Source organism: Notolepis coatsorum (genome assembly GCF_963971535.1).
Source record: "Notolepis coatsorum genome assembly, chromosome: 7".
Classification (NCBI taxonomy): Eukaryota; Metazoa; Chordata; class Actinopteri; order Aulopiformes; family Paralepididae; genus Notolepis; species Notolepis coatsorum.
The window spans coordinates 103,667,263-103,684,397 of NC_140171.1; the positions used below are offsets into that span (position 1 = coordinate 103,667,263).

Genomic DNA, 17,135 nt, shown 5'->3' on the forward strand with positions numbered 1-17,135 from the left:
ACCCACCCTGAAAAAAATCCTAGGGGAAACACGTACTGCTGTATTGGTATTTGAAGAATATCAGAAGAATTTTCCACTTCCTGATTTCGATTAACTTTTTGTGTGCATTTTAAAACGTAGCCATCTTCAGAACACATGTTTCCAGAGATCTCTAACACTGTTTATATTTACATTTAGTCATTTAGCTGACTATTTTATCCAACACAACTTACAAGTTCTGTACAACAAGTCAGCAGGAAGGGTACAACTCTGGCAGCTAAGGGTCAGTAATATTGTTTGTCAAACAGTGTTGAAACTTGGGTGCTACAGTCTTGAGTGCATAGTTGTATAGACATCCGAGCATAGTAGGTAGTAATATAGGCAAGGTAGATTCCTTAGTAGCAAAGTGCATAATGGTAAAAGATAATAAATAATAGATATAGTTTGAAGTGTTTTTTAGTTGGCGGCGGAAAATAGGCCAGGTTTCAGCTTTCCATGACTGGTGGTAAGTTCGTTCCACCATTGTGGAGCGAGGACCGAGAATAGCCTGCTTCACTTTGCTGACCCTCCTGGAGCTCAGATAGGAGTGGGTCTGAGGTGGCCAGAAGATGCAGAGCGTAGGGGTCTTGAGGGTGTGTACTGTAGTTAGAAGATGCAGAGCGTAGTGGTCTTGAGGGTGTGTAGTTAGAAGATGCAGAGCGTAGGGGTCTTGAGGGTGTGTAGTTAGAAGTTGCAGAGCGTAGGGGTCTTGAGGGTGTGTAGTTAGAAGTTGCAGAGCGTAGGGGTCTTGAGGGTGTGTAGTTAGAAGATGCAGAGCGTAGTGGTCTTGAGGGTGTGTAGTTAGAAGATGCAGAGCGTAGGGGTCTTGAGGGTGTGTAGTTAGAAGTTGCAGAGCGTAGGGGTCTTGAGGGTGTGTAGTTAGAAGTTGCAGAGCGTAGGGGTCTTGAGGGTGTGTAGTTAGAAGATGCAGAGCGTAGTGGTCTTGAGGGTGTGTAGTTAGAAGATGCAGAGCGTAGGGGTCTTGAGGGTGTGTAGTTAGAAGATGCAGAGCGTAGGGGTCTTGAGGGTGTGTAGTTAGAAGATGCAGAGCGTAGTGGTCTTGAGGGTGTGTAGTTAGAAGATGCAGAGCGTAGGGGTCTTGAGGGTGTGTAGTTAGAAGATGCAGAGCGTAGGGGTCTTGAGGGTGTGTAGTTAGAAGATGCAGAGCGTAGGGGTCTTGAGGGTGTGTAGTTGGAGACCAATGACCGGAGGTAGGAGGGAACTGTTCCCTTCGCTGCACGGTATGCCAGATCAAGAACCTTGAAGCGGATTCGTGCAGCAATGGGAAGCCAGTAGGGCTGTACCGAATGCTTCGAAGCTTCGATCATAATGTTGACATTCAAATTCTAAATCAACATTCGAATTTTAAATGTTTAATAAATTTTTTTTTCTTTTTTTTTTTCTTTTTTTTTCTTCTATTCAATCTGTTTAAACCAATGGGGGTTTTCTTCACAGTTGCAGTTAAAGATTAGGCTACACTAATATTATAATATTATACTATAAGACGTCACCATCACTTTCATACCAACTGTGCCCTTATTGGATTATTTATGTTGACGAAACTGATGAGTTATATTCATTAAAGAAAGTTGATTTAATAAAAGAAAAATACTAATTTAATCAGATTAATCACTTTATTCAAATTGAGGATTTAGTCTAAACATTTTTGAAGTACTTTTTTTTATAGACATTCGAAGCTTCGTTCGAATACTTCAATCGAAGCTTCGAATGTTAAAAAATGACATTCGGTACAGCCCTAGAAGCCAGTGCAGCTCTCTGAGAAGTGGGGTAATGTGGGCTGACTTTGGTAGGTTGTAGATCAGGTGGGCCGCTGCGTTCTGTGTGATACTGACCCTCTCCCTCCCCCTCCCCCTCCCCCAGATACATGACAGTGGTTTTGGGGTTCAGGAGGAGGGCATGCCTGCTGCCCAGAGAGTGTTGCTGGGTGAGGTGCCCGGCCCGGCAGTCCAGTCTCTACTGCAGTACCTCTACACGGCCCACTGCCTCGTCACACCCTCCCTGCAGCCCCACCTACTGGAGCTAGCTTCCAGGTTAATATACAGTGTACTGGAGCTAGCTTCCAGGTTAATATACAGTGTACTGGAGCTAGCTTCCAGGTTAATATACAGTGTACTGGAGCTAGCTTCCAGGTTAATATACAGTGTACTGGAGCTAGCTTCCAGGTTAATATACAGTGTACTGGAGCTAGCTTCCAGGTTAATATACAGTGTACTGGAGCTAGCTTCCAGGTTAATATACAGTGTACTGGAGCTAGCTTCCAGGTTAATATACAGTGTACTGGAGCTAGCTTCCAGGTTAATATACAGTGTACTGGAGCTAGCTTCCAAGTTTTTAGATCAGTCAGCGATGAAAATTCTTGCTGGAACACTCATACAGTGTCACTATGACTATGCATGTGGCTCCTGGTACAACAGCGCCCCCAAAAGTCAGAAAATAAAACTACAGACATCCCAAAACAAGCTAATCAGCGTAATACTAAGGCTACCTGCCCGAACCCACCTTGACCCATCAGACTTTGAGAACATGAGATGGCTAAAGGTGGAAGACAGAGTCAACCAAATAGGGATGTGCCTAGTTCACAGAATCGTGCACAGGGTAGTGCCAGTGTACTTCAACAACTACTTCAACCGAATCAGGAACACCCATGCATACCCAACTAGGTGTAGCTCAACTGACTTTGTGCCAGTCAGATTCAGGAGTTGTATGGGGAAGGAGTCATTTTTATATTCTGCAGCTGTCTTTTGGAACAGTCTGCCCAGTGACCTGAAAATTGTAATCAATGCTGTTAGATTCAAGTCCAGCCTAAAGACATGGCTCAAAAGGGACTATAATTAACCCAGACACTCAGCTAAAAGGCACCCTTACATGTTTTTATGCGTCTGTTATGTATATAAATTGTATATGTGATGTGTTGTGATGTCATGTCTGTATGATGCATGTCTAAGCATCTCATTCCCCTACCCCCCTACAAGGACCACAATGGAAATAAGCTTTCTTGTGTACATCCTTGGCAGTATCTCCTGACTGTGCTTTCTGTCACATGTTTATTTTATATTGTCAATTAAAGTAATTCATTCATTCATTAATATACAGTGTACTGGTCTGGAGCTAGCTTCCAGGTTAATATACAGTGTACTGGAGCTAGCTTCCAGGTTAATATACAGTGTACTGGAGCTAGCTTCCAGGTTAATATACAGTGTACTGGAGCTAGCTTCCAGGTTAATATACAGTGTACTGGAGCTAGCTTCCAGGTTAATATACAGTGTACTGGAGCTAGCTTCCAGGTTAATATACAGTGTACTGGAGCTAGCTTCCAGGTTAATATACAGTGTACTGGAGCTAGCTTCCAGCTTAATATACAGTGTACTGGAGCTAGCATCCAGGTTAATCAATGGGCCCTAAGCTCTATATATTTAACTTCTTCTCCTCTGTCCATCTTTACTCTTTAGATTTGACCTGGCAGAGCTGCAGCAGCTGTGTCAGACGGAGATCCAGGGAGAGTGGGAATCCTGGGAAGACTGCCCGGCCCAGGAGCAGCAATCGGGGGCAGAGGAGGCCCAAAAAGACCAGACCTTCCTCGAGCTCCTCCGCTCCATGTGGAATGAAGAGGATGACGATGATGATGATGATGATGGTAGAGGAAGAGTTGGAGCAGGGGATGGAGAGATGGGGCTGGGAGACGGTGGTGCTGGTGGTGCTGAAGACATGGCATTAGGAGACGGAGAGATCCGCGAAGAACGAGTGAACGAGGAAGAGATGGAGGAGATCTACGAGTTTGCCGCCACGCAGAGGAAGAGGGGAGAGGAGGAAGACAGCCTAGAAGAAGAAGAGGAGGAGGGTGAGGAGGGTGACCTGGACATGGAGGTAGAGGAAGAACAACAGGTCTCAAAGCCAAACGCTACAGAACCTAAGTGTGTCTCAACAGGCTCTGAGGAAAACGACCCCCACCTCCGCTCCGGACACGATGCAGACGCCGGCCTGGACCGCAGTTATAGCCGGCTCTTCTCTGACTCCTGGGGGGTCTATGAGGAAGATCCCTCGTCCCCGCCCTCCTCCTCCTCCCGTTCCGCTAAGACAAAAGCTTCCCGCTCCCAACGATGCGGCTCCCCTCTCAAACTGTCTTCCAGAAGAGACGCAGGCGAGAGGCCGTCGGACGGGCGCTGTCTGCAGTCATCGGTGAGTGAGATCATTGACCTGTCGATCAGTCCTCCCCCTAGCGTGTCCAACCTGCCCGTCCCTGGTTCCTCTCCCGGGGCTGCGAGTGACCAAGTGGACGGTGGACACGAGGGGACGCAGAAAGATCATGCATGTGTGGGTCCTAAGGACCTTTCTAAAGAGCAGGTGTTTTGTAGAGAGGAAAGACTGTCTCCGAAGCGAGAGAGTCAAGGTCCTCGTAGTATTTGTGCCTCCCTCTCTCCTGAGAGCAGTAAGCAGCCCGAGCTCATAGTGTTATCTGACTCTAGTGAGGAGGTGGAGCCAGAACCAGCCAACCAGAATCTCCGAAACTACACCAGGATCAGAACCCCACCAAACCCAGAACCTAATGACCCCAGCTTAGAAACCGGTGGTTCTGAGTGTGGAGCCTGTGCTCCAGTGCCAGCCCAGAGTACAAATCCAATGGACTGTTCTGCAGAAGTTTCCTGGCTTATACCGTCCACACCGGTCCAGTCCAGGAGAAGCGCCAACACCAGCACCAGCTCGACTCAGACCCACAGCAGCATGTGCAGGATGCAGCTCTTCCCCAAAGCCGCCTCATCTTCATCATCATCTTCCTCCGAATTAAAAGTTAGACCTCGGACTTCCAGCAATTCGTGCAGAGTTTCTACACTCATCACCCAAGACGGGCAAACGGCCCCCCCGCAGCACGTCCCCGCGAAGGAGACCCCTCTCCACGGCCACACCCGGCCTTGGAGCAGCACTCCCCTTCACACCGACGTCCCCGCGCCCTCTGCGGCCTCCCCAATCCTTAGGAACCCTGAGAGGGAGTGTTTAAGGCTGCGAGGAAGGGGGCTTTCCGAGAGCCCGGACGAGAGAGGGTTGGAGGCTCTTCGTCTCTCCCCATCCGACCCCTCTCCTCACGGTGGTTCCCCCGGCCTACACAGCGGGTCCGCCGGGTCCGACTGCCGCAAGAGCCCGGGGGGCGAACCGGCAGAGAGGGGGGTGGAGAGGAGTGAGGAAGGAGAGGGAGCAGTTGGGGAAAAGGGGACGGGAACCGAGGGAGGGCCGGAAGAAGCGACAGCGTCGTCGGTAAAAAAAGAAATCGAAGAGGCGGAGATCTCAGTGTCCAGTTTCTGCCAGAGCTTCACGGAGACGGACGAGCCGCCCATGGCTTTCAACGACTCGTGGGGCCTCGACGCGGCGGACGGAGAGGCGAGCCGCCGCGTCCGCTTCAGTCTGCGGCTGGAGGACAGCGGAGGAGGAGCCAGCGCGCCGGAAGAAATGACCTCCTCTCCTACTTTTTCTCCTTCAGCCGCCACTCGCGTCGTCCGTCCGTTCAAAACCCGCGTGCACGATGGATTCACCCCGTCTCCTCCTCCGTCCCAAATGCGAGCGACCGGACCCAAAGCCCACGCGCGTGTCTGCCTGTCCCTCAGCCCCTCCCCTCCTGAGCCCACCCCCCCTGCCAGACACAGTACTCCAGAGGTCAGTGCCCGTCTCCTGGACCCCAAGAACTGGGACGACTGGGAGGAGGATGCTATCCCGCTCTCTCAGAGGGTGAGAGAGAGGCAGAGCCAGAAAGTGCCCAAGTTCAAAACCCCAGGTAAAAAAAAAAAATTATATATATATATATATATATTAGGGCTGTCAATTTATCGTGTTAATTAGATACATTTTTTTTTTTTTTTAAACTTTATTTTTCAGCGTTTATCGCTTTTCTGGTCAAGCATGACCGACAGATACAGGGTGAAACGGGATATAGATCAGGGGAAGACATTCTGGTAAATGACGGCGGGTCCGGGAATCGAACTCGGAGTCCACCAGATCCGTGACGCAGCACGGTTTTCCCCGACGCAGAAATAGCGCAGAGATATGCGGTGAGCTACTGGAGCCCCCCTAGATTAATTTATTACACAGCATATTATCGCGTTATGAAAATTAACGATTTTCTTTTATTTTTTTTAAATTTAAATTTAAATATAATTTATATATTTTTTTTAAATCTCATTTATTCCATAAGAACGTAGAATAAACATTTACAGACTTTTTTTTTAAATGGTCCATTTGCATGTTCTTGGTATCTGATTCTAGGGACATCTATGGATCTCAGGGAATGTATTCCCAGTGTCAGAAATACTGTGTCTGTTACTAGGCTTGAGTAAATTGTAATGAACCAAATGAGAATATCAATTCAATTTGTTTTATTTACATTTTTTATCTTTGACTGTGAATAACACCATGCTAAAATTTACCAGACTTGAAAAATATGAATAAATGGAAGATGATTAAACAGAAGGTTTTGTAGATTCAGTACTGAATTCTGCCATCCGGACACATGCAATTTGAAATATGATTATAGAATATCAGGCCTAAAATGGTTATGCGATTAAAATGTGATTAATTAGATTAATTAATTACAAATCCTGTAATTAATTAGATAAAAAAATTTAAGCGCCTGACACCACTAATATATATATATATTTTTGTATTGTATTTATTAACACATTGAGTGCCACGCCCCTTCCGGGAAGTGCATCTGGCCTTGCCGTCCATTAACCCCATGTAAACGTAGTTGTAGTTTGTAGAGCTAAACCTATATTTTATATTATAGCTATGGGTCTAATAAAGCCGTCGATTGTCAGTGAGTTGCTTCCAGTCAACGTGCAAAAAACAGATTATTTTCATCCGTACATTTCCGCTTTATACCGTTTTGAATATGAATATAGTTTGGGTGCTTCTGAGTAATTCCAGGAAAAAGATGCGATAATAGCGTTTTTGTGTAATTCACTTATCACGTTGTCATTTTTCGCCTGATTATCGAATCTTCCTGAAATCAACGCTAGATTATCGTTATTATCCTTCCTCATGCACCCATGAAATGTGGTTTAGACCGGTTTATCCATCTGATCGCCATTCCAGTTATCCACAGCGATCCTGTCTCCGACGTTATTGGGCATTGCACATGAACGGGCGGGCGGGGTCAGTTGTCCAAGCCATCCCTACAAGTACGTGTTTTGCCGGAGTGTTTAGGACCTGCCCCCACGCCGCAGCTCGGTAGAGAAAAGAAACTACACCGTTTCTAATGGAGTGCAATAGCGGCCGAAGGCGTTAGAGGGCCGTATAAGACCGTCTGCCAGCTCAGACACACTCAGAACAGTATGCACAAGGTGCCACGCTGAATTATGAATGGCAATAGCGAATAAAAGAAATACCGTGAGAAAAACGTAGTTCTATGTTTCTGGCACTCAACCGCCGGGCGACAGAAAAGTAGAACTACGCGAACGGCACCCACAGGGTTAAAAGGGACATATTGATTTAGCTCCAGTTCATGCATCACAACGTGGTCTGGATTGTTTACTCCTCCCTAAACGGCTGCTTAAATCCCTCCAATCATAGAGGTTTTGGGCAGCTAAACAACACGCCCCGGGAACGCCTCCTGTCAGCAGCGTTGCATCACTTAAATGAGGGGTCAGGAGGTCATACCAGTCAGGGTCCAGCATTGATTTAATTAAGCAATATCACACTCAAGGTTGTGCTGTTATACTGAAGATCAGCAGTGGTGGAAAGTAACTAAGTATTTTTACTCAAGTACTGTACTTAAGTACAATTTCGAGCTACTTGTACTTTATGTGAGTATTTTCATTTTAGGGAACTTTATACTTTTACTCCACTATATTTCAAGGGAAATATTGTACTTTTTACTCTACTACATTTATCTGAACCCCTCGGTTACTAGTTACTTTGAAGAAAAGGATTAATTTTTTTCTTATCCTCTTTTTATCCGCCTGATTTTCTATTTTTTCTCCCCATCCCAATTTAGTCGTTATGCCAATTCCCCCCTCCCCTACCTGGTTGTTGTGCGCATGTTCCTCCAACTGGTCGGTACGAGGGAACCCTGAAGTCCACCACATGCTTCCTCCGACACGTGTGGAGACAGCCAGTGGCTCTCTTCTCACCTGGCAGCGAGGACTCTCATTGGTGAAGCGTAACACGTGGGAGGTCACGCTGCCTTCACCATTTCCTGCCTTTCGCTGAGCAGGCGCCCAGACCTGACCTGTAGGCGTCGCTGTCCACAACGCCAGATTACCACCCTCGACTTCCCTCCCGCTAACTCAGCCAAACGAGTTAGTATGACGATCGGCCCAAGCCGCAGGGCAATGCTGACTCCGGGAGTCGAGACCACAGCCTCTTGCATTGGTGACGAGCGCAATCTCCGCTACGGCATCCGACCGCCTACTGAAGAAAAGGATTTAGCATAGAAAACACAATATATACAAAATAAAAAATGTATGAAGATTATATACTTTCACATTTGAAGCCTGTCAACTTCAAGAGGATGTAATCAGAGCAGCATAACTGGACCACATACCACTTTAACATAAGAGGTCAATGGATACACAAACGTCATGTAGAATGTGAACTTTTACTTTAGATACTTAAGTACACTCAATAGCAATAGTAGAATTTGAATGGAGGACCTTTACTTAAGTAAAGGAACTGTGTACTTCTTCCACCACTGAAGATCAGCATGGCTGTGATTCGGTCATAGGTACAAGGCCGGAATAATCACAGCCGTGCTGATATTCAGTATAACCGCACGACCTTGAGTGTGTTATTGCTTTTATACAACCGATGTTAACGGTAATGAGCGACAACAGATTTTTTGTTTATTTAATCATTTAGTTCTGCCAACAAATAGTTCCACAACTGCGCTCTTGAACTTGGGTTGTTGCCAGGCAACCTGAACACAAACGTTAATGTAGCCTAACTAACTGTTATTAATAGAACACCTGCACGGCTGAGTGATGCATAGTTAAAAGTCCCAGTGCCGTTGTACTGAATATCGGCACGTATGGAGTGCCTCTTGTCCAATCAAATTACTTGGATGGACTAACTGTTGTATAAATAACCTATTAACCACATTTAATTTTCCTGGAAATTAGTGTGATGCATTTTATTCTTACTTTTCAAAACAAATTTATGAATAGTATACAGGCCATGTGAGCGGATCGGAGCGTGAGCGGCGCGGGGCGCGGAGCGGGCTGTTTTGACGTGAGCGAGGAGTGGGTTTTAAAATGAGTCGGCGCGACGTCCGGAGCGAGAGTTCTCCTCCGCTCCAATCCACTCCAGGCCGCTCACAGTGGTTTAACACTGTTGATGTAATATATACATGCAGTACAATGCCAAAGCAACAGATGGCGATGTACAAACATGAAGGCCATTTTCAACCAATGAGAAGGGTTCAGGCTTCGTCACTGTAGAGACGCCCACCATAGATATCTATGACGCCCACACTCACTCCTGTTAAAAAAAATTATCGACGCCATTGTTGTTGACGTTAGCTTACATGCTAACGTTAATGGCAGCGACCATAGCATTGTGGCTCGGCTAGCCTATCATCGCTTAATAGAACTAGTGAATGGATAAACAACGTTATTTAACATTGCAGAATGGCTACAATTACAATGCGGCTCAATACAAACAATTGTTAAGGGGCCCAGGGGGTGTAGACTGTTGTAGTTTGAGCTCATTTACACCATGCTCCAAAAAAGAAAAAGAAAAACTGCCGAGCGATCTGGCGCGGGGAGCGGGGAGCGCTCGATTCAAGGTGAGTGGGGAGCGAGCGGAGAGCGACTTGGGAGCGGGGTCAACATGAGCGATTAGCGGAGCGGACCAAGCTTTAAAGAGCGAAGAGCGGATTTCTCGGCCGCGCCGATCCGCTCACGTGGCTTGATAGTATATATGAATAATGCTGTATATACCGTATATATATTTATTCTTACCGTATATATATTTATCCACATCTTGTCTGTACATACCAGTATATAATCCTTTTTGCATATCTAGATACTTATATCTGTACATATCCCTTATGTGAGATAGCACTTTCATATGTGTACGTAATGTAAATATCTGTAGATGACAGCAGACATCTACTCTGACACTCAGGCTTTATAATTAACACAGAGGGTCTTTAAAGCTGAGAGAATTGAAGGAAATCATGGTGTATAACCTAGATCTATAGATCTTAAATAAGATCAGCTTCCATGTACATGTGTTTTCAAGTTAGACTGTGGGAGAGCCACAGAGGCCCTGTGAGCCAAGGTCAACATCGAGAGCAGGCTGTTAACAGAATTCGGCTATAGTGCGACAATAATGTGGTCAAGAGGCATGGTTTCTATCTTGAGCCTTAACTGGCGTGGTTTATTTATTCACATGAAGAGCAGCAGTTCTACAGGTCTTCTCTCTCTGAGAGACATGGGGGGGAGAGAAAGAAGTGGGAGGAGACATAGCTACTTATACTCGCCACCTGGTAGTACTCCTGAGTGTCTCCGCCTAGAGCGCCCTCTAGTGGAAACAGTTATATATGCAGTTAGACAGTTACTGGTGGAAACAGTTATATATGCAGTTACAGTTACTAACAATCCTACACAGAACCTCTGACTTCAACACAGGCCGCTGAGAGAGATAGAGAAAGGGCGTTAGAGTGGGTCAGAGGTGACGAGATGTTGCGTCGTTGCCATGGCTAATGGCCGTTGCTAGGGAAATACACTGTATAGCTGGGGGGTTCTTCCGGGTGGAGTTGGACTAGCAGACTAACCAGACGCATTAACAGCAAGTCAGGAGCTGAGCTCCCAACCCTCAAAGCCAGAGGGTTGGGAGGGGAGGCCACAAGACTAGGCCGCAAGAATCACCGGGCTGATATGAGGAAAGACTTTCAAATACAATTCAAACCATTTCCATCTTATGAGTCTATGTTTATGGAATAAACATCACAATCCAGTGTGTCGTTTTCTTCTGATTCGACGGTGCATTAACGGGGGGACAGAGTGTGAAAGCCAGTACGATGAGTAAGAGATAACAAACACAACGCAGACTTCACGGAACCAGAGATTACTGGCCGATAACACGAGAATCCAACACTTACTAGTTACGCTGCTGGCCAGTATGACTTACTACCAGTGTCTTTATACCTGTATCACTGTAAATATTATGACACCTCTGTACATACATCTCATTAGTACTATACTCTTAGTACTAATTTATATATTTTACATTGTGTGTACATTGTATAATACTATGGCACTTTACTGTTACATTTGCATTCTGGTTGGATGCAAAACTTATTTTCGTTGTACTATACAATGACAATACATGTGAATCTAATCTAATAGAAAGCATGCTGATGCAGAACAGGTTCCTATGACTGAAACGCAGCCTTGAATCAAGTGTTGCAAGTGAAGATAGTGTGCCAGTGAGTAACTATTTTTTCAAGTCTGTCACAAGGTTTTTCCCCCCATCAATGTATTCCACCACCATACTTCCCTGTGATGGATTTTCCATTGTCCTCTCTCTCTTTCCAGTGTCGTCCCGGAGTAAAGAGCGTTGTGCCTTGGTGCCCATCACCCCCATGCCCAGCTACTCTGTCATGGACACGCCGGAACTCAAGAACAAACTCAACAGGTCATTGGGTTTCTCCCTCATTAATCATTATTGAACTATTAAAAAGGTCCACAGAATTCACCACCCTTTAGTCTAGCAGCCAGTTTGCACCCTAGGAAGCTGAAATCCTGGTGTGTGTGTCTCAGTTTCCGCCCTTCGGATGAGACGCTAAACCGAGGTCCTGACTGAATCTCGATTGTTAAAGAACCCAGGACGCCTATCGCAAAGAATAGGGGGTTCCCCAACGTTCCTGGCCAAAATCAGGTCTCAAATCATCCCTTCCCCTTAACACATTAATTGCCAATAACTAGGGATGTCCGATATTATCGTCCGATATTGGCATTAAAATGTGCTATCGAAAATGATCGGTTTTCAAATGTCTTTTTTTACATTTATTTCACCTTTATTTACCCACGCAAGTAAGAACAAATTCTGATTTTATTTATTGTCAAAAGTATGCATAATGTTGTGTTAATTCCATGACAAGATATATGAAATGTTAATTACCTGAAATTATTCAGTTTTTGGGGGGGGGGGGGGGCTGCATATATCCGTATCGGTTGATATCGGTATCGGAAATTAAGAGTTGGACAATATCGGTAAAAAAGCCAATATCGAGCATCCCTACCAATAGCGAGTATACTTGTTATTGGCCGCCATGCGTTGAGTGCCAACAACGAGTAAACTCGTTTTTATGATCGTTATTTCTTTTATTCGCTATTGGCATTCATAATTCATCCAGGAAGCCTCCGGGAGCCAGCTGGACCCTGTCTGATATTTCAACGCCTCAATACCGCCGCCTGGTAGATTTTCGGGCGAGTTACACTCCACTCTAAACCGGAAGTGGCACTCTGTGCATCGGGGGAAAAGCTCCGCCAGAGATATCTTGTAACGTGGATCAATATACACACCTCGAGTGCATGGGATCGCTTTCGAGACGCAAGAATCGATATGCTTTCGGCGTTTATTGCGTCATACAAACGGAAAATGGATCTAGCAGATCAACATCAAACAATTGGGAAAAAAATTCTCCAGACGCATCGGCCAGAGGAATCTAACGTTATTTCCAGCTCGATTGTCCATTTATTTCATTGCAATCCATCTGATCAACGTATGGTGTCTTACTAAAGAAAGCCGTTACTGACAATCAAGGAATCATAAACGACCCCCCCCCCCCTTTCCTTCATGCATGATGGAGCATAATGTATAGCGATCATATGCATTTGACATTTTTAATATAGCGTGTATAGGGACGAAACGCCAATCGATAATGTATAATACGCGCCGGGACCTATAGCGCGCGTTCTAGGAATTACTGCTATAGTCTAAAAACACTTATATTCTCGACGGTACTAACACGACAATGTATGAATGGAAAAATATAACGTTCCCACATCCGGAACAATAGATACCCGATGTTGAATGGGCCATAGTAATGTCGATATAGCTATAATATTTTTAAAGTTATAGCCCTGCAAAGAAGGTGAGCCACTCCATATGGTTACAGCACTGGTAGAGAGTGGTAAAGATGGGCATACTGCGTGGCACCCAATGTGTTAATTGGCTGATGGCAATCCCTGTCTCCTGAGCCATTCAGCCATTGTGTAGTGTGATGTGTGCCATGTACCAGTGTATGGCAGCCATTGAGCCTGCCAAGGTTGGGTGCTACCAGTGGTGGTGAACAAGGCAATTTCCACCCTACATTGTGGGGAGCGCTTTGAGTGTCTAGAAAAGCGCTATATTAATGTAATTAATTATTATTATTAATTGGCTAGAAGGGGGTGTGGTAATTGGAGTGGCCTATGGTGAAAAGGCGCATGACTTTCAAATTGATTGACTTGCACAAGATTTTGTGGAAAGGTTGGTCATGACCTAAAGAACAGCTGATTAAATGTTCAGGCCAATTGGCAAAAGGGGGCGTGGCCTAGAAGCACAACTTCACAACAAGAGTGATTTTCGCCCAGTCTCCATCTGTCTTAACACTTTGAGTGCCAGCCACGGCATAATTCGTTATTTCATGCCAACCGCTGAGTGCCAGAAACGAGATATGCCGTTTTTTTATTAGTGATTTTCATTCATATTTCATCAATATGGCCTCACTTTACCAGTGGGGATCTGTCTGAGCTCGAACAGGGAAAATACCGGCCCCTATCGTCTCTCCGGATGGTACTGCACCCCATTGGATTGGATTGAATGAAACACATGGGGGGAAAAAAGGATTCCACATTTTACTTGTCAGGCAAGTAACCGGAGACGATCCAAGTCATTGCCCACCATCAGAACAGCGTGGAATATGTCTTTTGACCACCCAGCATTTTATCAATAAACACGATCGATATTTGGAATGGCGATCAGTAATTGGAATAATCTTTTTGGAGAACATCTGATCTGAGGTAAGGAATCTATTTGACCAGTATTGGGATAATCAGAGCTGTTTTCACCTATATATCAACGTGTCCCCTGTGTGTATGTGGCTGTGAGTGTGTGTAGCTGATCAGGAAATAAGATAATGTATTTTTCAGCCCGCTTCTATAGCGTGCATAAGTACACATACGATCGATAATCTAGCGTTTATTTGAAAACGATTCATAAATAGGCCAAAAAATTACGTGTTTTGTGTATTACAGTAAAGCGTGATTCCTGCAGAATCTTTGTTTGTTTTTAAAGTAAAAAAAACAAGCGTTTTTCAAAATGGTATAAAACGGAAATGAACAGATTAAAAAGAAAAATACCTGTTTCGACAATGTTGACTGCAAACAAGTCATTGATAAGCGATGGTCGTATTAGACACAGCCATAATTTAAGATATAGTTTATGCGTTCGCAAATGAGAGCTCTGTCATTGAATAGAGCGGTGGCATTCAATGGGGTAAATAGGACACGGAGGCTGGCACGGAAAGTGTTAATGCCAGCGATATATTTCCTCTATCTAGGTTCGGCGTGCGTCCTTTACCCAAACGCCAGATGATCCTCAAGCTGAAGGAGATCCATCATTACACCCACCAGCTGAGCAGTTCCGAGTCTGAGGATGAGGCACCCGCTCTGGGTCGCATGGCTCAGGTGGACCCCCTGCCCACCAGCAGCAGGCCCGTCTCCTGTGCCCACGCGGTGGAATTCAAACAACCCAGAATACCCTCTACCCCCTCTCCTGTGAAAGGCAACGAGGAAGACGCAGAGCCTCTATCTGCCTCGCAAGGGTCCAATACTTCTTCAGCTGCTGCCAGTGAAGAATCTGAAAGGTGAGTTGTGTTCAGTGGCTATTTCCTTTGTTGCACTACCTACATTCAACTCTTTTGCTGCATTTCATTACATTTAACTCTTGCTGCAGGTCCAACCCAGAGCATTTCCTTTGTTGCACTACATTACATTTAACTCTTTTGCTGCATTTCCTTTGTTACACTACATTACATTTAACTCTTTTGCTGCATTTCATTACATTTAACTCTTGCTGCAGGTCCAACCCAGAGCATTTCCTTTGTTGCACTACATTACATTTAACTCTTTTGCTGCATTTCCTTTGTTACACTACATTACATTTAACTCTTTTGCTGCATTTCCTTTGTTGCACTACATTACATTTAACTCTTTTGCTGCAGGTCCAACCCAGAGCTGTGCATCTCCTCCGACGGCGGCTCTGATAGCGACGGGGGCGTGACGGCCTCCCAGGCGGTCTCTCGTCACGAGGAGCGTCTGCAGGCGGTGCGATCCTTCATCCTGGCCGACCCGGAGCTCTACGGTCGGGTCCTCCGGTACCAGCCCCTCGTGCTGTCCCAGCTCCAGGCCAGACTCAAGGCCGCCGGCATCCGCCTGGGCGTCGCCAAGCTGCTCGACTACCTGGACTCCCAGTGCATCACTTTCACTACGGCTAAGCCCAGCGGCTCGGCCAATCCCCGGCGCCGAGGCAAGGGGGCAAAAGCACCGGGACGAGGTGGCGGCGTTAGAGGGAGGAGAAGAGGAGGTGCTACCTCAAAGGACTGAAATGGAATGTTGAAATGGAATGTTGCTGTGAATTTTACTTATCTTTTGGAAAAGATATTAAGTTTGCAGGTAGAAGAGTTGGGTGGAAAAGACTAGAGCTGTTCTAACTAAATGCAATGTTTGTTTTTCTTCCTCTAGTAACAGTTGAAACCCAGTTTTATTACTTTGTTGAAAGGTTATTGTACCTGTAATGTGTACAGCAAGTGTGAATTCTACAAATCTATTTATTGTGTATTTCTTGTGAAAATAAACCGTCAAATTATCCCAGCATCACGTCTGATGATCAGAGCCTACGTTTCTCGTCGTGTCTCTACTTTAGTTTCATACACATCCCGGCTTTATTGAACCAATAGCCAAAAACGGTACAAAGTAACAACAATAGATGCATATAAATAATTAGAGCACTCACACAAATCTTGAAAAACTTTCTTTTCATCCAAAGACCAGTCAATAAACAAACTTGAAGCAGGGGGGAGGGGGTTTTGAAAACCCCAGATCATCTCTCCGATGGGCCTTTCCGGTATGAAGGGGTCCTTTTTAGAAGTGGAACTGGAACACTGTAGAGTTACATCAGGCCAGGGTTCACTACAGCAGCGTGGAACGACAGTCACGGTGGCTCTGAGTCCAACGACCCAGTCGCACGGCAGCTCGTCTCCACCACGTCCTCCTACCATCGGCGTTTCACTTCCACTGCTCATCATCATCATCACTGGCCCAGAGGGCCTATCCAGGCCTCTTCCTCCTCCTCCTCCATCCAAGCCTTCCTCCTGAGCCCCAGCGTAAAACCTCAACGCCTCATGACAGGTTTCCGATGTTGGCTAGGAAACGCTGGGCCCACCACTCCTCCAGATCGATGGCCACGAAATCTGAAAAAGAAAGAAAGAACATAAACAGAAAAGGACTTAAGAGACCAAGTGCATACGAAATGAAAGATGAGAACGAGAAGTTTGACCACTGACAGACAGGGATGGAACTTAACTAGACCGACATGAGAGTTTTGGTACAGATTTATCAATATTTGGAGCTTAGATTTATGATATCAATATATTTTTCTGTATAAAAAATGTCCTTGTAAACATCCCTCGTTTTTTTTTTTCATTTAGAAAAATTGGTAAAGATTGAACTTAAATGAAAGCCTCATCTTGTTTGGCCAAAGTGACCATTGTAAATGCATCGTGTACAAACATAACACCGCCTTGATGGCACAATGTTAGATGATTAAAATTTGCTGGGTTTCTGAGCATGGATTACTAGCTTTCACCTATAATACACAACTTTCTCTTGGACATTTCCTGGTTAAACAAGCTAGGTAAATACTTCACTTTTTTTTTTTTGATCCACTTTTTCTCCCATTTTCTATATTTTTCTCCCATCCCAATTTCGTATCATCCAATTCAACCCTCCCCTGTCACGAACGCTGTTTCTTGCCTCCCACAAGCCGGCTGCAATGTGGACTAAGTCATACATAGCACAAGTCCCCTCCGGTACTTGAGGTAACAGCAGTCGCATCTTTTCACC

At 45.4% G+C, this 17,135-nt stretch overlaps 2 protein-coding genes across 2 annotated transcripts in view; one reads left to right on the forward strand and one right to left on the reverse strand.

Moving 5' to 3' along the window:
- slx4 (SLX4 structure-specific endonuclease subunit homolog) overlaps positions 1-15,635 on the forward strand; it is a 34,525-nt gene extending 18,890 nt beyond the window's left edge. The window contains exons 9-13 of the mRNA XM_084319113.1: positions 1,900-2,069; positions 3,489-5,800; positions 11,562-11,661; positions 14,573-14,878; positions 15,236-15,635. Of these exons, the coding sequence (XP_084175239.1) occupies positions 1,900-2,069; positions 3,489-5,800; positions 11,562-11,661; positions 14,573-14,878; positions 15,236-15,617 (3,270 nt within the window). The 3' untranslated portion in view covers positions 15,618-15,635. The remainder of the gene's footprint in view (positions 1-1,899; positions 2,070-3,488; positions 5,801-11,561; positions 11,662-14,572; positions 14,879-15,235) is intronic.
- Positions 15,636-15,688: 53 nt separating this feature from the next.
- Positions 15,689-17,135, reverse strand: part of mcrip2 (MAPK regulated corepressor interacting protein 2) — a 34,596-nt gene continuing 33,149 nt past the window's right edge. The window contains exon 5 of the mRNA XM_084319114.1: positions 15,689-16,483. Coding sequence (XP_084175240.1) covers positions 16,413-16,483 — 71 coding nt within the window. The 3' untranslated portion in view covers positions 15,689-16,412. The remainder of the gene's footprint in view (positions 16,484-17,135) is intronic.